Below are 21469 nucleotides of genomic sequence, written 5' to 3' on the forward strand. Positions count from 1 at the left end.
TATCTCATTAGGGCAATTCTGGAATTGGCTTAGATAGTTTACAGCAGCACAAAGATCTGGTCTAGACGTTAAAGTCACATACATGAGACATCCTATCAACTGTCTGTAAGGTTTATCTGAACGTTCATCTTCCTCTCCCTTCTTCAAGCGCAAATTGCTTTCCATAGGCGTTGCTACTGCATTACACTCTTGCATGTTAAAACGGATAAGCAAATTTTCTAAAAAATTACGCTGTGTAATTCGGAGATTTTTATCTTCCAGATTTCGTTCTATCTTCATACCTAGAAACGTCTTTACTTCACCGATATCTGACATCTCGAATTCGCTCGAAAGACATTGCTTCACAGATTTCACTGCTTTCAGTTTATGCCCTACCACAAGCAAATCGTCAACATAAAGAACTAAGAACACTTTGTCATTACCAGTTCCCTTAATGTACAGACACTTATCGCTTAGACTGCGTAGAAAGCCTAATTTTTCAACAAAATTATGGAATCTCTCATTCCAAGCTCTCGAAGCTTGCTTCAGCCCATAAAGCGACCTGTTTAAACGACATACAAGATTCCTATCATTCTCGAATCCTTCCGGTGTTGTCATATATATTTCTTCGTTCAATAGACCATTCAGGAAAGCTGTCTTGACGTCCATTTGATGTACTTCCATCTGTTGTTCATTTGCTACGGCAAGAACAACACGTACTGTATCTAATCGCGCAACAGGGGAATACGTCTCGGCGTAATCAAAACCTGGTTTTTGGCTAAATCCACGTGCTACTAACCGTGCTTTGTAACGGTCCTCATTGCGTGATTCTCCATACTTTACCTTAAACAACCATTTGCACGATATCGGTACTCGTCCTTCAGGCAGCTTGACCAGCGTCCACGTTTGATTCCTTATCAGTGAATCCATCTCTTCCTTAATTGCGGCTTGCCACTTCTTCCATTCTGATGACGCTTTCGCTTCTGCAAACGAAGTTGGCAACTGATCCACGTAGCTCATTGCATGAAATGCAAATCCTGCGTAGTTCATTTCATAATCCTTTTGCCATGCAGGAGGCTTCCGGTTCCGTCCACTGTGACTTCTTGAAGATATTTCTTCTTCTTCGTCAGAAGAAACACTTACTTCTTCTAAACAGCTACCAAAACTGTTGTCAGCCGATTCAACCGATTGTTCATACGATACTGTATCATTACCCTTTGATTGTATGGGAACGACCTCTGCTTCAGTATCACTTTCGTCATCAGATATATTACTTGACACACGCATACGAAAGACATCAGACTCAATGTCCGTTTTCGAGAATGTTTCCGATTTGTTCACTTTTTCATTCTCCACGAAATCTACATCTCTAGCAACAACAATTTTCTTTAACTTATGATGCCATATACGATAACCACACGAATCGTATCCGATGAAAACACCTTTCCATGATTTCGCATCAAGTTTCTTTCGTTGTTCTTTCGGTATATGTACATACACGGTACTACCGAACACACGTAGATTACGAACATTTGGTTTTCGATTCTCCCATATTTCAAATGGTGTCTTAAGATTGCCAAATGCACTAGCTGGACTGCGATTCACCAAGTACGCTGCTGTCTGAATCGCTAGAGGCCAAAACTCTTTCCGAATACCGCAATTGTCTATCATGGACCGCGTCTTTTCAACCAAAGTGCGGTTCATACGTTCACTCACACCATTTTGTTCAGGTGAGTATGGAACGGTTAATTCGACTTTAATTCCCTTTTTCTTACAAAACATTTTAAATTCGCGTCCAACATATTCACCTCCGTTATCACAACGAAGTCGCGAAATACATTGACCAAACTTTGAACGCACCAATGCTTCATATTCGGTGAATTTGTTTAACACTTCATCTTTTGAATTTAACGGAAAAACCATTGTGAAACGACTATAATCATCTATAAAAGTAACATAATATCGTTCACCGTATAATCCAACTTGCGAAAAAGGTCCACACACGTCTGAGTGTATTAACTCAATAACACGATTCGATTTTCTGGCTTCACTTGTAGAGAACGGTTTTCTCATTTGTTTGCCTGCGTGACACGATTCGCAAATAGTTTCACATTCTGGGTTCTTAACACTGATGTTCATCCCATCAACTATATTTTTGCTAATCAAAACCTTCAAGTTTTTCGCACTTAGATGCCCGTAACGTCGATGCCACAACATCAATTCGTTGGGCACTCGTCCACACGAGTAAAAACCCGCATTATTACAAATCTCACGATCAAACTTCAGTTCATACAGTTTACTAAGAAGTTTACCTTTTGCAATAATTTCCGAATCATTTTCTATTGTTACAGCACCATTTGCAAACAAAACTCGGAATCCAGCCTTCTCGATTTTTCTAACAGACAATAGATTGACACGCGCTTCAGGAATATATAGAACGTCTTTCAGCGTGATTGAAGTCGACCCCTCGTTTTCCGAAATGAACAACAATGTCACATCACCAAACTCTTTCGCAATAATCGACTCGCCTTCCTTAGCTACAGAAATGACCATAGGCCTTTTCATAGGAAGCAGCCTTTTGAACAGCGAACGATCGTTTGTCATATGTTCGGATGACCCTGAGTCAACAATCCAACTCGATTTGCAATGTTCAATATCCTTCTTTCCAAGAAAACACACATTGTTTCTTAACATGTTTGCACTGCCTTTGTCTATTCTTCGTTTGTCCTTTTCCGGACAATCTGTTATTTTATGCCCTTCACGATGGCAACCGAAACACTTCCACTTTGTGTTTCTCTTCTTAAAATTCTTTTGTTGCTTCTTTGCACTATTTCCCGAAAAAGCAACGTCGTCCATTTTTGATTCGCGCGATATCACGCTTCCACTAGTGCTTATTTTAATTTCCTCGTCTAGCAATCTGCATTTTACAAACTCCATGGTTAAATTGTCTGCAGACATTGTTTCTATTGCTGTAACTACAGTTGCATACTTTTTGTTATTTGCAAACGTTAGCAATAAATAACCCACTACATCAATTTCTTCCAATTTAACCCCGGTGGTTTTATATTCACGCATACAACGCTCAAATGCAAGGAAATGTCCTTTTAAGTCACCACTAGTATAGTTCATCCACAACAATTGCTTTTGCTTTTGAAGTCGGTTCGCAACACTTTTCCGTTCGAAAATACTTTCCAACGTCGTCCAGATTTCTCTGGGAGTCTCCTTATCCTGGATGTACTCCAACAGGTCATCACTGATTCTCGAAACCAGCAACGATTTGCAGCGTCGATCCTTTTTCGCACGCCCTTTCAATTTCGTTTTCTTCGACACTGTTGAGTTTGCATCCTCCACCGGTTCGTCAATATCGTCTTCCGCACCAAGTTCAATGCACCCACGTAACTCGTGCTCTTCTAAAAGAGTTAGCATCCGAAACTTCCACTGCGAATAATTGACGTTGTTCAACAGAGGAACACGCACCAGTTCATTTTCACGATCCATTTTTGCACTATGCCACTTGGATTGTACGTACTCAACACTCTGATAATACTGGGGGTACTGGGCCCATAACCTAATGTGATATTCGATTACTGGTGGAATACCCACTAACAGAAGTGTTTTGTGTAGAGAACTTTATTTGCGTGTTACTTCTTCTAGCGATGGTACAAGACTAACTTACAAACTAGCTTAACGCTAATTAACTGGCTGCGCACACCTTCCTTTTATTTGACATTTCGTCAGGCTGCATCATTTCAGTTCTATGACATTGCATATCATAACACAAAGTACATGTGTGATATTTGCCATTTCACTAATTCGATGTAAAATATTATTTTTTTTATCCGAGAATACGCGAATTTCTATTTTTAGTTCCAAAGGTACGATACAAGATAACGAAATATGTGTATAAAGAAATAAGATAAAGAAATAGGTGTATAAGAACGGCTGCGATTAGCCGGACATGTTGGAGAAATATCCAACAAACCGAACAGTATCGCCATCTGACGGCATCGAGGCTTCAAAACGAAACACTAACTGTTGAGGTGTGATTTACTTTTTGCTGCCCTTTCCAGTAGGTTTGCTTTCCTTCGCTGCACCTCCACCTACTCCGGGAGCTTTGGATTTGACATCTTTCCGTTGGTGAACCGTTGGTTTCTGCTTGTGATCACCTTGTGTAGGATCATCCGTACGGAAGCCGACCGTTTTTTTCGTCGAAACGGGTACATTGTCGTTGTTGTTTTTGCGAATCTGTGCCGTCCTGACACGATCTTTGCCATCAGCAGTCGGCTGGTTGGTAGCGGGTTTGGGACCGTGGGATGGACGACCGGTACGCCACGGACGACGGGTAACAGGTCTGGCCGCACTGACACGATCTTTGCCATCAGCAGTCGGCTGGTTGGTAGATTCGTTGTTGTCATTTCCCAGCATAACGCAGGCGGGTTTGGGACCGTGGGATGGACGTCCGGTACGCCACGGACGACGGGTAACAGGTCTGGCCGCACTGACACGATCTTTGCCATCAGCAGTCGGCTGGTTGGTAGATTCGTTGTTGTCATTTCCCAGCATAACGCAGGCGGGTTTGGGACCATGGGATGGACGACCAGTACGCCACGGACGACGGGTAACAGGTCTGGCCTTTGTGGCCGTCGTTGGAGCGGTTGCAGATATAATCTGTCGAGGAACACAGCTGAAAGAGCTGAAAGAGCTGGACGATTTGGACTCATCCTTCAGGCTCATTTGGTATGCGCAATCGATACAACGAATTTCGCAAATGTGGCACAATCGACACGATTGGGAACAACACGATTGGGAACTTCCATCGACACGATTCGGAACTTCCATTGTGTCCAAACCGTAGAAAGATGGCGTTTTTCCTTTGGGTGCCGGCCCCAATTCGGACGGGTCGTTGCAGCAGGTTGGCAGAATAGATTTTGCCAAAGGTTCCTCCTTTTGGGTTTTGTTGCCACATTTTGAACAGCAGCACTCGATTGACAGCCACTTCAAACAGGCCTGGCAACGTTCACAACATTTGAAATATTGCAAACAGCGATTTTCTGCAATTTGGTGCACTGGTCGTGTTTGGCTGGATCGCAAACCAGCAGCTGATTTACAAGTTTCTCCGGTAACGGTCATGTTGTCGTTTATGCGATAAATAATGTCGGAAGTAGTCCTGGAATCTGCAATCGCAACATCATGCACGACTTGCGGCATCATCGTAATCGTTCCTACCACTTCGTTGTCGGCGTCGTGTACGAAAAGTTTAACTTGCACCGGTGAACCATCTCCGGCAGCGCAATCGACATTCTTCTTTAAATACGCTTCCTTTATATGAAGCACCCCCTGGAACACGAATCCACTAGCGGGAATCCGTGGAATGCGTAGAGGCACTTCGATGAACTCCATCATGTAAGCTGTGTATAGTTGAACGTATGGTTGCTTTGATGGTAATGTTCTGAATGATTATATTTCAATGTTGCTAAAGGTTTATATTAGACGTATGGTTGCTTCGATTGTAAACTTCTGACAGTAGTTACAGTAGTCCTTTGTAGAACTGTCAAATAGTGCAGGATTTGCTTTCCTAACAAGTTTCAGTCGTCGTAAACAAATTCCTTCACGCTTCTTTGCAGCCAATCAACGAAATGAAAAAGACGTCAATCTGTTGTGGACACTGCTCGGGTCACTATATCGGACGGTGGAAGGTTACGATATCGATGCGGTGCTAAACTTCGAGAAGGATGATATTCCTCTGAAGGTAATACAGAAGCTTGAGGAGCGTGTCTTTACCAACGAAAACTTTGATCCGGAGAAGGTGAAGGCGGCGTCGACGGCTGCGGAAGGATTGTGCAAATGGGTCATTGCGATTGCAAAGTACGATAAGGTAGCAAAGGAGATAGCACCCAAGAAAGCAGCATTAGCCGAAGCTCAAGCGAGTTATAATGTAGGTTCTTGAGTTCTTTTTCCGGTTATCTCACTACACCACATTAGCATCCATTAACAAACTATTGTGTATTATTTCTCCTAGTCCGCTATGACGATACTGAATGCAAAGCTGGAACAGCTACGTATCGTCGAGGAAAATCTTGCGGATCTCCAACGTAAGCTGGACGAACAGATTGCTCAACATGCAAAGCTGCAAGCAAATGTAGAGCTGTGTATGAAGAAGCTGGAACGCGCTACGGAGATCATTACCGGTCTGGGTGGTGAGAAGGATCGCTGGCAGACGGCGGCAGAAACGCTGGCACTAATCTACGACACGCTCACCTGTGACGTGTTGACTGCATCTGGTATCGTTGCGTACTTGGGACCCTTCACGATGCAGTTCCGGGCACAGCAGATCGAACAGTGGATCGAACGGTGTACGGATCGTGGAACCATCTGTTCCCAGGACTTCCAGCTCGTGAACGTACTGGGAAACCCGGTCGATATTCGGGCGTGGAACATCTTCGGTTTGACAAGTGATGCATTTTCAGTGGAGAGTGCTATCATCATTCAGTAAGAATTGACCAGGGGCTTTGGGAATATTTAGAGAATAGCGATCGTGTTTTTGTATCGATGCGATGGTAAGACTCGAGATGTGAAGTGTAATGTGTGCTCTTTTTCCTCTTTTTAGCAATGCTCGACGCTGGCCTCTGATGATCGATCCCCAAGGGCAGGCTAACACATGGGTACGCAATATGGAGAAGGCGAACCGTATTTGTATAATACGTCTCTCACACCCTGACTATACACGCGTACTGGAGAACGCCATACAGTTTGGTCTACCAGTGCTACTGGAGAATGTCGGTGAAGAGATCGAACCAATGCTGGAACCGATTCTGTTGAAACAAATCTTCCGACAGGGGGGAACAATGTGTATCAAGCTGGGTGACTCAATCATAGAGTACAACGATTCGTTTAAATTTTACATCACAACAAAACTCCGTAGTCCCCATTACTTGCCGGAAATAGCGGTGAAGGTGACGCTACTCAACTTCATGATCACCCAGACTGGACTGCAGGATCAGCTGCTTTCGATAACAGTGGCGCGCGAACGGCCCGAACTCGAGACAGAAAAGAACGCATTGATCGTGCAAGGGGTGGAGAACAAGCGGCAGCTGCAGGAGATCGAAGACAAGATCCTGCAGGTCCTCTCGTCCGAGGGTAACATTCTCGAGGATGAAACCGCTGTATCGGTCCTAAGCTCGTCGAAAACGCTGGCCAACGAGATCAACGAGAAGCAAATCGTTGCCGAGGGGACCGAACGTCAGATCGATGCGGCCCGTCTGCAGTACACGCCGATAGCGGCCCACTCGACGGTGCTGTTCTTCACGATTGCCGACTTGGCCTGCATCGATCCGATGTATCAGTACAGCCTGAACTGGTTCGTAAACCTCTTTACCGCGACTATCGACAATACCGAGAAGGTGGATGAGGTACCAGCCCGCTTGGAGGATCTTAGGACCTACTTTACGTACAGCCTTTACGAGAATATCTGCCGCAGCCTGTTTGAAAAGGACAAGATACTGTTCTCGCTATTGCTGGCTACGAATCTGCAGCAGGATGCCGGCCAGCTCGGGTCGCCCGAGCTGATTTTTTTGCTTACCGGAGGTGTTGGATTGGACAATCTTGATCCCTACCCGCCAGCCGTTTGGCTGCCGGACATAAATTGGGATGAGATCTGTCGTTTGAAGATTTCGCCCCGTTGAAGGAACATGTGGTTCAGAACTGGAAGCGGTACTTTGACGACGATACACCACATGAGGCATCCATTCCGGAGCCGTGGAATTCCACGGTGACAGCGTTCCAGAAGCTGCTGGTACTTCGATGTTTCCGGGCGGATAAGTTGGTTCCCACGATCGAGTTATATGTGGCAGGTAGGTGAACAGTTACCCTATAGGATATCGGAGATTTGATTATTGTAGACTGACTGTTCCAATCAATCAAGCAATCAATTCCAGAAACAATGGAACCGAAATACGTGGAACCTCCGGCCTTCAATTTGGCTGCATCGTACGACGAATCGAACTGTTGTGTGCCATTGATCTTCGTGCTAACACCGGGTACCGATCCGATGGCCACGCTGATAAAATTTGCTGACGCCCAGGGTCTGGGGGCAAATCGGCTCTTCTCACTATCGCTCGGACAGGGTCAGGGACCTATCGCAACCAAAATGATCGACGAAGGTACCAAGTTCGGCAATTGGGTTCTGCTGCAAAACTGTCACCTCGCCCAGAGCTGGATGCCGACGCTAGAGAAGATCTGCGAAAGCTTCCAACCGGACACAACGCATCCCGACTTTCGGCTCTGGCTAACCTCCTATCCGACGGAACACTTCCCGGTGGTGGTACTACAAAATGGAATCAAGATTACCAACGAACCACCGAAAGGTCTACGCATGAACGTGTCGCGCTCGTTCATGAGCGATCCAATATCCAACGTCGAATGGTTCGAGGCGTGCAAACAATCGGCCAACTTCAAAAAGCTCCTGTTCAGTCTGTGCTTCTTCCACGGTGTCGTGCAGGAGCGGCGCCAGTTTGGTCCGATCGGTTGGAACATACCGTACGAGTTTAACGAGACCGATCTGAGCATCAGCTTGACGCAGTTGCGAATGTTTTTGGACGAGTATGAAGAAGTACCGTATGTGGCACTACGCTACCTAACCGGAGAGTGTAACTACGGTGGCCGTGTAACGGATGATTGGGATCGTCGGTGTTTGAATACGCTTCTAGCAAAGTTCTACACGGCGCAGGTGCTGGAGAACGAGAGAACGGACGCTTTGTTGGCCAATACGCTCAAGACACAGGTATGTCGGTTGTTAGGTGTAGTACATCTGTAGTCAGTAACGCCATTTTCTTATCGGATTCAAACTGAAGGATCGTACCGTAAGTATGCCAGGTATTCTTCTGGTTAATTCCCACAGTACCTCACTGATTAGTAAATATAGGTGAAATACATTTAAACTGCCTTGACTGACACACACTGGAACTTTAAAACAATTTACTTTTCAATGTTAAGTAACTTTATTATCTGAATTTAATGCTACATTCCCAAAATACCCACCATTAGTATTTGCTGCAAATGAAGGTAATGTAAAATTAGGTTAAATTGCCAAACCTGGTTCAAAAAATTTTAAACAAAAATTGATTATGTTTCATTCTACTAATTGGCTAAATTTCCATTGGATTTCCACATTCAATTGACAATGGTAGATTCTTGAGAATTTAAAGGTTTGTAAAAAATTGGAAACTGTTTGATTTTGTTTTTAAGTTTCATTAAATTACTGTAACCAATTCTTGATTTTCTAAAACATTAACGAAACGTAAGTAGTCTACTAATTGAGTATGTTATTCTCGCACAGAACACATCAACCGGTGTGTTCAGGGAAACTCCTGCCGAGCTTGTGATTAGCGTATCGTCAAACATTTTGAAGCTTCTTCCGCCAGAGTTTGATCGGGACGCCGCACTGGAGAAGTATCCGACCGACTATCATCAGGTAACTCGTCAGTTCTCGCACTGAGATTTCTCTCGATTACAGGAATGTTATATACACGATACTCCCTTATCTTCTGCAGAGCATGAATACGGTACTGGTGCAGGAGATGGTACCGTTTAACAATCTACTCATCTGCATCCGGGGTAGACTCCAGACGGCTCGCAAAGCCATGCAGGGTCTTGTCGCCATGTCACCAACCGTGGAAGAGGTGGTCAGCGCGATACTGGTCGGCAAGATCCCATCCGTCTGGGCGAAGCGTTCCTACCCGAGCCTGAAAACGCTCGGCTCGTACATTGCGGACTTTATCGCGCGGTTAGAATTCCTGCAAAAATGGTACGACGAAGGCCCGCCAGCAACATTCTGGGTGTCGGGCTTTTTCTTCACCCAGGCATTTTTGACCGGCGCACAGCAAAACTTTGCCCGCAAGTACGTCATACCGATCGATCTGCTAGTGTTCGATAATGAAGTGTTGCGGGAAGCGGACATCACGGAACCGCCGGACGATGGGGTGTACGTGTATGGATTGTTTTTGGAAGGCACCACATGGGATAGGGAAAAGGGCAGGATGGGATCTGCAGGAGTCTATACCACGCGTCCTGTTTGATACCGTGCCATACGTGAGTACTGCTTAAGATGGTAAGATTTTCCTGCCGCTAAATTCATATTTGCTCTTTTAGATTCTGCTGAAACCGATGAAAAAAGACGATTTTGTTCCGCGGCACACGTATCGCTGTCCGGTATACAAGACGGCCGAACGGCGCGGTACGCTTTCCACGACGGGCCACAGTACTAACTTTGTCATAGCGTTGTTGCTAAATTGTGATCCCAATGTGAAACCGGACCATTGGGTTTTGCGTGGTGCGGCTATGCTTTGTCAGCTTAGTCACTAACCGGTTTCAACGCACAGCACGGAGGAAGAAGCATGAAGTATAAAATAGGCTCCTAATGCTTTTTTGCCCCTTTCTGCGATCAATGACGTAGGGGATTTTCGTTTAATGAGGGTTTTTCAGAATTACAAGTCATTTTACAAGCAAATTAAGACATGATACGAAAATAGCACGATATACATATTTAACAAAAGCAACTTTTTTACGTCTAATATATACAAAATAATTCAATTTTTACAAATATTTCATGGATATCTTATTAAAAATGGTTTGAGTTGCAAAACATAATATAAGCTACACGTGTACTGCTACCGTTCCGTCGACTCAACAATAATAAAGCACCAGGCACCGACTGATAAAAAATTGAGGTTGCAGCACTAGAAAACAAAATTCATCGCATTTTAACTAGGTCGTTACGCCAGGAATAGTAGTTGGAAATTATCACACAGGGAAATCAACCACCACCACCGAATCAACCACCGAAACGGGAAATCAACCACTGATCAGATGCTCTCACTATGCGGCAGATCTTGGAGAAGATGACGGAACAGCAACTCTATTCTTTCCATCTCTTCAATGACTTCAAGGCCGCATACGATAGTCAGGTTAGCCAGATAACGGTTACGACGCAATGAACTCTGTTGGAATCCCGGACAAACTTGCCATACTAGTACGAATGATAATGACCAAAGTCGCTAATGACCAAAGTCGACCAAATTACGGGGACCATCTTCTATAAGTCAAAGTGATAGACTCTCGTGACAGCTAGAATTTACGTTTAGTTATCTTCCCAAACGTTGGAGGACTCAATCCCCTCCTTTTCTGCGCTGCGTCACCATCTACTTGGGGTTGTCAGGATCATCAAGTGGCTTCGGATCATACCCCATTGCAAGAGCAAGGTAAATTGATTTGAGTCAAAGAAACTATTAAAGTGAGTATAGCGGCGGATCAAACGGTAGGCGGTTTAGGCGGTCGCCTAGGGCCTCGCCGTGTCGGGGGCCCCAAAAAAATTGTGAAGTAGTAAAAGGTACAAAGGTACTCCGCGAATTAAGAGCAGAGTTAATTTATAAATTGTGCTATAGCACAAAATCTAATAAAAAAGATAAAAAAAATTATCGAAAATATGTTCCTTGATTATATAAAACAATTGTTTCTATTTGACTAGCTATATCGGCCCGGTTACACGGCTACGCAAGAGAAGTATGCAGTGTATTCAAACTCCTTCTTCTTTATCGGCACGACATCTTTAGGATGTTGAAGCCTACCATTTATATATTTTTTTACTTTATTTACCCGTGGGATAGTCAATGCTGCGTACGGAGGTTTGGTGGTCCAAATGAAATTTTTCCGTGGTCCTGTCTTGTACAAACCGACTGCGCTACCAATACACCATCTGGCCGCCCCGTGAACCCTTATATTCCCTTTCACTTCAACCTATTCATGTATTCTCTTTCTTGAACGGGATTTTCGAGTTAAAGATTTTCATATTTCATATTTCCATTTTTTTTATCTGTTTGTAAATGATCCTACCGTTAGATGCTAGAATAGAAACCATTCTTGTTTTCACTTCCGTAATATTCGCCAGCTATTGCCATTGCGATACTCGTGGAGTGGTATTCTTTTCTCTCACCGATTGTACCGTGAAAATGACCTGCCTGCGTGTTTCGGAACAGTATTGTGGAGGAGTATTGTGTTTAGAATTCCGATTGCCACAATTTTTGCAAGTTTGCAAGCCAGTAATGATGTTATAACCGACACAATCTGTCAGTGTACTACGACATAGCTAGCATTGTCATAGAATATGAGTGAAATCACATTGCAATCATTAGAACTCTCTTTTCCATTTGATATTACAACCTCATGGTTCTTGGAATACCATTTCTGTCTTTCTTGTTGGATTGTAGGTCCAGCTTATAGACTTAATATTTTCGGAAAAATGGATGCACAGACTTCTGAGCAATTAAATTAGCAATTTCAAACGTGACGACTGACTGATCTTGTGGGATCCATTACAGCGATCCGTTCAGCACAATCATTTCGAAAGGTAGACAACATCAGTTCAGGTGATTTCCGTTTATTTTCATTTCTCATCTCTTTAACACTAACGGCTTTGTCGCATATGAATGTTTCGTGTTTGTTTACGCATGTGTATGACCTAACGTGAGAGGAATTTTGTATTTATCGTCAATTTGTTACTTATACAGCGTATAATATATACCATATTATATTCTTTTCGCACATCGCTCAATAATAGCATCAACACGGCATGCATCGATAGTGTTATTAATCCTGCAATATCGGTGATGCTATATCCGTCTAATTACTATTTATATTATCTCAATAATTCCATTATTGTTATATGTATTGTTAAGGTTTCTCGCTTAACCTGAATCTCTCTCTTGCCCACCAGTTCATCTTTCATTCCTTATAGCAGTATTGCACCGCGCAGTTTTCTAATGAAAAAGAATGTTCTAATAACACTTTACTACCAACTTAACGCCTCACTGGAAGCGTAAAGTTGGTGATGCTGTGCCAAAAGGGATGTACCATGCCGGAGAGCGTTCGTCGCCTCAGGCCCTATTTAAACCTTCTTGGTAGCCTGAATCGGGTTTTGCTTAAGCTGCAAAATGATGGAACGCATACGAGAGATGTCTTTGCTCGATTTGTTCGTCTTCGGGTTAAAGTCACACAGTTTGGCAATCCGTTCCCATTCGGTACCCGGTTCGATTTCGTCTGTCTCGGCCACGAACTGTTTTTCAGCGTTCCTGTAATCGCAGTAAAACAAAAAAATCATTTCATTAACCGATCGTTAAAGGCTTACATTGTATGCTAGGGGATGAGAAAGGGAAGAAACATGTAACATGCCAATCATTATGAATTACAAATGTCGTTCAACCGATGCACACGTTAGTAACAGTTGCATGTACTACAATCGCAATTAAGATTTTTTTAAAGGAAAAATTATATTAGCACACTTCATTCAATCGTTCTTAAATTTTTTTTTTTAAGAAACACTCATCAAACTAATCAATCTAGCCGCAAATCATATAAATCAAATTAAATAAAAAGAAAACAAACAAAATGAATAGAAAACACAAGCCTAACCAAACAAACACAACGTTTTTGTTTGTTGGTTTTTTTTTCTACTTACTTGGCCGATTCCCTGTGTTTTGGCGCATTTTTATCGAACAATTCGCGCAAAAGTTGATTGGTTAGTACATTACGTTTTTGTTTTTTTTTAGCAAAAGAGAAAAGAACGTTTCAGGTGGGTTAGAAATATAAAACCAAAACTATCCACATATGTTGGTGTGTAGTAGGAGTTGGTTGTTGTTTCGTCGCGGAATATCAACTCAATGATGCTAGAACGTGCCCACCCCCCCAATTGCATACACACACACACACACACACACAGATAATCCTGCAGGTGATGGTGGGTGGCGTTCCATACAGCACGATCAGTGCACGATCTATCAACTTACCTATTGGCGGCTTTCGTTTTCGAGATCGTTTCCTCGTGATGTTTGTACCAATCTTCCAGTTCCTTGCGAGCTTGTTCGCGCAATTCATCCTTCTTACGCTCTTCCTCGCGATCTTTCTCCTCGAGCCGGGTCTTCTGATCTTCGCGCCACTTGCGTATCTTTTCCGGTTCCTCTGTTACCTGCTTCGGCACTGTATAGAAATGATGAGAATCGATAAGCATGTACCGAAGACATCGTTAATACAAATAGTTCAGCTTCAATAATCTTTCGTTAAAAGTTTAGCAATGAAGAAAGAGATGTACATATTTGCCCCTTTTGAATTATTTTACTGTTTTAATATTATATCTATATATATATGTATGCAAAAGAAAGAACTGCGAATAAGATATTATATTTCGAAGCAATTATTCTAATAGCGCTAAGTATAAAAATTCAAACTGTTATTTTGTCAATACAAACACTACTGCAGCCATTAAACGAAGAGTTTGCTATATCTACACTAAACAAAATCACGTTGGGTACGCAGAGAAACAAATGTACAGCGCTTTTTTAATAACAATTACAATTGACGCAAACAAGAAAGAAAAAAACATAAATAAGATAATATTCCGGGTGCAAATTTTGTCAATTTGATAAGATATTATTTTACAATCAAACACTTACCTGTGAAGCCTGCAAAATCATCATTATCATCTTCTAAGAAATCGAGAAAAAGAAACACATTTGTACAAACATTATTAGACTAAAAAACGAAACATATAACGACAATTAATAACGTAAACTTAAACATTACTTAGCACATACACGAAACGATTGCTTTTTGATTGTGTGTCTGCTTTTTTGTGAATGTTGTTTTATGTTTGATAAATCATGCCCAAAGATACGTAAAACGTAAGACACAAGGGCTCAATCATTTCATGATCATTGCCATCCGATTTAGATTCTGTTTCAATTGTTTAAAAAAGGGCCGAAAGGTTTAACTCATACTTCATGCTAATATAAGACGGGCTATCGTTGACATGCATTACCACCGACGCTTGCATATTACTGATTGCGAAACTGATCATCACGGTACATATGGGCGGGTTAGATTTAGATTCGGTAAATATGAGCGGATCGTTGATATAAAATTAAGTATTTTCACAGCTTTAATTCAATTGCGCAATCCCAGATAATGAAACAAACTAATTTCAAAATATGGGCGTTTAGGATCGTGAATGAGTTTAGAAGGGATTAGATAACATTTATACTAGAAAACTTGATTATGAAAAGGAAAACGGTAAAAGAACGGTGTTGGTTATGGAATTATGAAAAGACAAATTCTTTAACTTTTAAGATATAGAAGAAGGAACAAGCGGACAAATAAAACGGTGTTCTAAGTTGACAGCTACCTTTCCCACTGATGAAAGATCAAGGAAGCCATTATGGTACCTACTTAAACCCGGTAGATGGTAGTACATCGTGTTTCTGAGTTTATTGTTAACCATTGTTGTTAGTAATTTATTTACCTGTGTTGTGATAATTATCGGCAGTAGTGGACGGATCTTGCGCATCGGCATTACTGATCATTTCAAAGCTTCCATTGAGCTCGTTTTCGAGTCCTGTCGATTCTGTGTTTTCGTGTAGGTTCGTGTGTACGAGTGTTTGTGATTGTTTTCCCATTTTTTTTGTGAACGAAAAGAACAACGTTCGAGATTATATAAAAATTTAGCAAAAATTGTGTTGTTTTAAACCGGGTGGAAAGGAATTGTTTTTAAATATCGGTCAACAATGAATGGGTAGTATTGTTTGTCGTTAGTAGAAACAATAAATACGTATATCAATCATATGGTTAACAAGCGACGAAACGAAGTCAAAGTAAGCCAAACAAACAGTTTGTTCCAAATGGCCACACAGTAAGGCGTGATAGTGTGTTGATATGTATCCGGAAAAAAGAAAGAATAAAGAAAAACATGAAACGAACAAAAATTGGATTAGAAAATTACATGCTTTTTCCTGCAGCTTGTTTATAACACAAGCACTATCGGCATTGAATAGATAACACATATGGATTGTGATGAACATAGATTTTTGTGTTCCGCACACATGTTATGTTAGATGTAATTTAATGATTATGAGAGTGACGACCCGTTCAACACAGGAAATAAACGCTTTTGGGCCAACAGACAAGCAAACACACGTGCCATCGAAGACAGAAAGACCATGTTCGTGGCATCCGAAATGGCATTAGCGAAAACATAACTGAACAACATAGCATCGGAGGAGGCTGTGCGAAACAGTAGATAAGCTTTTACATATATCAACAATACGTATTTGTATGTGTGGGCTGGATAGTACGATAAGCACAGTTATGACAGCAAAGCGCTACTAATATGTTGGCGGAAGTGGTCTCCCATTGCTATCTACTAGGAACTCTGACACCACAGCTGTTGGTGTCAACCTCGTTAATTGGATTAACGAAGCAAACGAGAAGCTACCGAAATGAGATACTTGAGCCAGAGTATGTGTCAAGCTTTTGGGGATGATTTCAAACATGGTCCATTGCACATTCACACTAAGGGGGATGCATTCGGTGCCCATCCGATGGATGACTAATATACCGATCATTCCTAGCACCCTAGCATAACGACGGATGGGCAGAACAACCCTGGGCATGACGTATCTAGGGACGCACAGATGTTGCCGTGAACTGTTTTCTATCCCAGCGATAGGTGCTTACGAACCTGATTTCGGCACGGGATCACCATCGATGGAACCATTCGTGTCCGTCGTTGCAGCACCAGCCACGGGCGGAATTTCGTCCTCCAGTCCAGCGAGGGCATTCTGTTCGCGGGCCAAAAACTCTGCCGCCGGGTCCACTTCCGACTGCTCGAAGTTATCGCCAAATGCGTTCATGATGACGAGGAAGGTTGTTTTCTTTTCCGATCAAACACAAGAAACAAACTATTGCACGCCGATTTTTTGCACCAAAACGCGTTTACTTTGCTGGAGAACGGGAAAATTTCTTCGATCCAATTTTTTTAATGACGCGACGGAAAAGTTGACATTTCTTTGACGGTTTACGCTGTCAAGATAAATAAACACAAGGCGCGAAACGATCAGTTCGGAAGATACACACAACCAACAACAAAAGAAAACGATAAGTTTAAATATCGTCCTTGTTTTCCTTCTCTGCAATATTTGACCGAAACATGAATGGTTCTAAAACACCAGCACAAACAACTTTACGAAACAATTTTAGTGCTTTTCCGCTAGATTAACCTGCACCACTAGGGAACATTCATCACATGAAACGTAAACCGATTCGTGAATGGGGGTTTCCTCTGGCAAAATATAATATCCACCACAGCGACACGTGTGGAAGCAAAAGTTGCCCTCTTCGTCACGTTCAAAGTCTGCATCCGTGAGTATTTCGTTCACGAAGTATTCTTCCGTCTGTTGCATCAGTTCGGCGTCATAAATTCGTCGCAACCGATCGTCCCGCAACGTTTTCCAAGCCTGATCGATACGGATGAAGTGGCCAGATTCTTGTGCTTCCGGTAGTTTACATTTTCTTTTGTCCGGATGATACTGCAAAGCTAAGGCTTGATAGGATCTTCGAATTTCCTCCAAAGTGGCGTTGTGAGGGACTTGTAGTATCTCGTAGTGCGATATTTTGCGTTCTACGGTTGTGCCGGTTTGTGACATTCTGTCAAAAGAAACACTGCAAGAAAGGAACATGATGTAAAGAACGAAACACTTTACCAGTTTTACGATGGTTTTCCTACTTTAAAAGCTATTCCGTACCGAGCTTACTTTACTGCATCACTGCTCTATTCCTCGGGCAGCACAGTTCACTGGAAAGCTAGCTGCTCCGAAACACACATGGCTCTGTTTGTTGTTTTGAGACGTTTCTCGCGAATTTCTACCATCCGTCAAACCGCAGCATTCCAATACATAACGTCACCGTTCAAAACAATAGCTGCAGGTCGTGAACGCTCCCGAAACTTTCATCAACTTTTCCAGTGTCTTCCCAACCACCCCCTTTCCAACGTCGTCAAAATAGGTTCGAGAATGAGCTCATCACCCGAAGGTCAGGACATGATGGAAGTCTTGGCCTGCAACAGCAATCAGCTGGCGGACGATCTCCTTGCGGCCGGAAGTAACGCAGGGAAACGGCAAAAACTTGTCCTCGACTATCTGAAGGTGGCCGATCGGGATGGCAAAAGTGTGACGGCCGAATTTCCCGACGGATTGGATTGGTTTAACGTGACGGAATCACTGACGCTACAGGGTTCCCTGCAGGGGAAGGTGGTTGTGCTGGATTTTTTCACCTACTGCTGCATCAACTGTATGCACATCCTGCCGAATTTGAAGCGCTTGGAGCACATGTATCCGATCGAAGAAGGTCTGGCAGTGATCGGTGTGCATAGCGCCAAGTTCAAGAACGAGAAAGACTCGAACAACATTCGAGCAGCGGTTGAACGGTACGAAATTTCGCACCCCGTCGTCAACGATAACGTATCGGCAATGTGGCGCAAGCTGCGTGTACAGTGCTGGCCAACATTGATGATACTGGGACCACGCGCGAACCCACTGTTCGTGATTATGGGCGAGGGAAATTTTGAGGATTTGAAGCTGTACGTTGGCAGTGCGATACGGTTCTACAAGGAAAAGGGCGAAATTCAACGCCATTCATTGCCGCTTAATCTGACCGGCACCGGTACGATTGCTTCGAATATTAAATTTCCTGGCAAGATCGCCTGTTCGATTCCAACTATGGAAAGTGGTAAGGACAACAACGAGGAGCAACTTTTCGCCGTTTCGGATTCGGGCAACCATCGGGTGTTGATTATCGATTCTGCCGGGACAGTGCTGCACAAGGTTGGGGGCAAGCAGAGTGGATTTTTGGATGGCAACTTCTCAAACGCGCGCTTTAACGCTCCCCAGGGCGTTGCGTTCCAAGGATCGGATGTGGTGTTCGTAGCAGACAACGAAAATCATGCGGTGCGTAGAATTGATCTGAAAACGCAACTAGTAAGCACCATTGCCGGAAACGGTACACAGGGTAACGATCGCACCGGAGGCAAGAGTGGACGCGATCAGCTGCTATCATCCCCGTGGGACGTTGCGGTGTATTCGACACGTGACCTGGACATGTCGTTCCACGCGGATGAAACGAGCGTTCCGTCGAAGGATGTGCTGTTGATTGCGATGGCAGGAATTCATCAGATTTGGGCCATCTTTTTGGAGGATACGATCTGGTGGAAGTTCAAAAAGTACGGTGCCGGTACGTGCTGGGCCATTGCGGGTAGTGGCCATGAGCAGAACCGTAATACGTCATATCCCCACAGTGCCGCATTTGCTCAACCATCCGGATTGGCTATTAACCGTGTAGCGAAGGAAGTTTATCTAGCGGATAGTGAAAGTTCCGCTATCAGAAAGATCTCACTCGCTGATGGAAAGGTGATGGCCGTTGCCGGTGGAGATCGAAATCCGTTGGTAAGTAGACAGAATTCATTGCACACTCGCTCACCGTCCATTCACGACGTAAAATTTGTCATCTGTTCCGTTCTCCTCAGGATCTGTTCGCTTTCGGTGATGTGGATGGAAAGCAATATGCGGCAAAGTTTCAGCATCCTCTCGGTGTGGCCTACAACCCGAAAGACGGTCACATTTACTTCGCGGACACGTACAATCACAAGATAAAAAAAATTGACGCATCGACAAACTGTGCAACGACCTGTGAATTCCGGGAGGCAAATGGTTCCGTTCGATGTTTTAGCGAACCGGCCGGCCTTTGTCTCGATCGTTCTGGGCAGCTGCTGTACATTGCCGACACTAACAATCATGAACTGCTGGTGGCAAATCTTACCGATTACAACATCCGTCCAGTGAAGTTAAACTTCCGCGTACCAGAAGAACTGGACAGTGTGGGTGAAAACCGCCAATCGGGCACCACCCTCAAACCAACTCGTCCGATCACAATGCATCCCGGTGCTGGACAGAGTTCGTTGTGCCTAACATTCAATCTAACCTTCCCCGGCCAGACATCCAAACTCACCGAAGGTGCGCCCCAGCAATGGTCCCTCGAGCTACCATCGACTGAGTGGAGTTGCGAGTGCACCAAGGGTACGATCGATACCGCTTCCGGCCAAACACTTCAATTACTTATCGCACCACCAGTAAACGAGGCATCAGTGAACGGTAACGATCCTTCACCGATTGTGCTCAACTTTAAGCTAAATCTTTGTGAAGGAGATGTTTGCTTTCCGAAAGAATTCACCGTGCTACTAGAAGTGCAATACTCAGCAAAGGAGGTCGGCCACACTAACGTGGAACGTTACGACGCACAGGAAACGTACGAGGTGCAGCTATCACGCGAAAAAGTATCTCTTCAGCAACCCTGAAACTATCTCGTACAACGAACAAAAACATTTTAAAGTTGTTTTTTTTATCACGTTTTAAGTCGTTGTTAATTATCGAGTGGTGTGTGCAGTAAGATATGTGCCGCGCCATATGTTTTTGATTGTTTTTCATTTCATGTACGCTACCGAGCTTACCATCGATGTAATACAGACCATTAAAAACCATTACTTTTGTTCGGCCGTCCGTTTTCAGCAGGTATTGGAATACAGTGGATTCAATTCAATCAATTATGAAGAGCCTAAGTATGATTCGCTAGTAGACCTGATTGACCAATGAACGGATAACAGTAAATTTCACATGTCAACTATCACTAGGGCAATCATTGACGACGAATGAACTCCAACGATTCAGTAGTACAACAGTAGTAGACTGGATGGATTAGTTAAGGAAAATTTTCCTCATAATAAATATTCTGTACATGAAACAACGAAACGAATACAATGGGTCTATGCTACAATTAAGACAAAAAAATAACAAATTTGTAGGCAAATTGAGCTTGCAGACAAACGTCTCATCTTTGCTTGATTTCGAACCTTGCCATCCACCTCCTTGACATCCTCGAAAAAAGCTTTACACACATTTGATTTCACCTTTCTAAAGCTCGGCAAAAGTGTAAAGATGAAACAGTTACCTCTACATATTCCAAGCTGGAAAAAATCAGTAATGGTTCCAGCTGTACCATTTCATCTTTAAAATCGTGTAAGTCTATCCAGATAGATCTCTCCTACACGCTAGAGGATCGTGGATCGCAGTATGTGTATGGAAAACTTCGTAATGGAAATTGTTGTGATTGACATCCATATTTTAACTCGTAGCTACACAAATGTCTATTTTGTTAGGCAGGACTGTCTATGTCGGCACATTCTAGTTATATTTGAACAAGATCCAGTGAAAGCTCCGTTTTTGCTAAATAAAATCATAAACTCTGGTTCTACTTTCTCTACTAAATCGTTAGATCGCTTTTCTACAACGTTGAAGGGTGCCTAACGAGCTTTGAAACTAGTAAGATTATGAAAATGTTGTTCTTGTTTAACAAAAGTTTAATTTTTGAACACATTATATGTTCAAATTGCTTTTTGATTGAAAGAGATGAGAAAATAAAAACCGTACCGAGCAGCTAAGCATAACCTGAGATGAAGGCACGAAAGAGCATTAATAATGGATTATGGCTTGCAGTAAACCGTATCGATGTGGGAAGGCGGCAAAACACAAAGGTAAGTATATCTTCCATACATTCTTGTTTTCGG

At 43.1% G+C, this 21469-nt stretch overlaps 3 protein-coding genes and 1 pseudogene across 7 annotated transcripts; 2 read left to right on the forward strand and 2 right to left on the reverse strand.

The window, feature by feature from the left end:
* Positions 1-1648: 1648 nt before the first annotated feature.
* On the forward strand, positions 1649-10656 carry LOC128298722 (dynein axonemal heavy chain 7-like; annotated as a pseudogene).
* Positions 10657-12400: 1744 nt separating this feature from the next.
* LOC128310253 (clathrin light chain) lies at positions 12401-16829 on the reverse strand. 3 transcript variants are annotated; one of them, XM_053046844.1, is made up of 6 exons: positions 16538-16829; positions 15323-15424; positions 14478-14510; positions 13815-14004; positions 13487-13498; positions 12401-13100 (listed from the first exon to the last, which is right to left on the reverse strand). In XM_053046844.1, the coding sequence occupies exons 1-6, from the start codon at positions 16707-16709 to the stop codon at positions 12917-12919; spliced, it is 693 nt and encodes a 230-aa protein (XP_052902804.1). In that variant the 5' UTR covers positions 16710-16829; the 3' UTR covers positions 12401-12916. The 3 variants fall into 3 exon arrangements, with proteins under 3 accessions (XP_052902804.1, XP_052902806.1, XP_052902805.1); XM_053046846.1 differs by lacking the exon at positions 15323-15424; XM_053046845.1 differs by lacking the exon at positions 13487-13498.
* Position 16830: 1 nt separating this feature from the next.
* On the reverse strand, positions 16831-17747 carry LOC128310254 (DPH4 homolog). Of its 3 annotated transcripts, none has more exons than XM_053046849.1 (2): positions 17582-17732; positions 16831-17517 (listed from the first exon to the last, which is right to left on the reverse strand). In XM_053046849.1, exon 2 carries the CDS (start codon positions 17499-17501, stop codon positions 17052-17054), a length of 450 nt encoding a protein of 149 aa, XP_052902809.1. In that variant the 5' UTR covers positions 17502-17517; positions 17582-17732; the 3' UTR covers positions 16831-17051. The 3 variants fall into 3 exon arrangements, with proteins under 3 accessions (XP_052902809.1, XP_052902808.1, XP_052902810.1); XM_053046848.1 differs by having other exon boundaries at positions 16838-17517; positions 17601-17747; XM_053046850.1 differs by having other exon boundaries at positions 17050-17517; positions 17610-17686.
* Positions 17748-17752: 5 nt separating this feature from the next.
* On the forward strand, positions 17753-21116 carry LOC128310252 (NHL repeat-containing protein 2). The gene is made up of 2 exons (XM_053046843.1): positions 17753-19295; positions 19376-21116. The coding sequence occupies exons 1-2, from the start codon at positions 17868-17870 to the stop codon at positions 20201-20203; spliced, it is 2256 nt and encodes a 751-aa protein (XP_052902803.1). The 5' UTR covers positions 17753-17867; the 3' UTR covers positions 20204-21116.
* The last annotated feature ends 353 nt before the right edge of the window (positions 21117-21469 follow it).

The sequence above is a fragment of the Anopheles moucheti genome, chromosome 2 (genome assembly GCF_943734755.1).
Source record: "Anopheles moucheti chromosome 2, idAnoMoucSN_F20_07, whole genome shotgun sequence".
Lineage (NCBI taxonomy): Eukaryota > Metazoa > Arthropoda > Insecta > Diptera > Culicidae > Anopheles > Anopheles moucheti.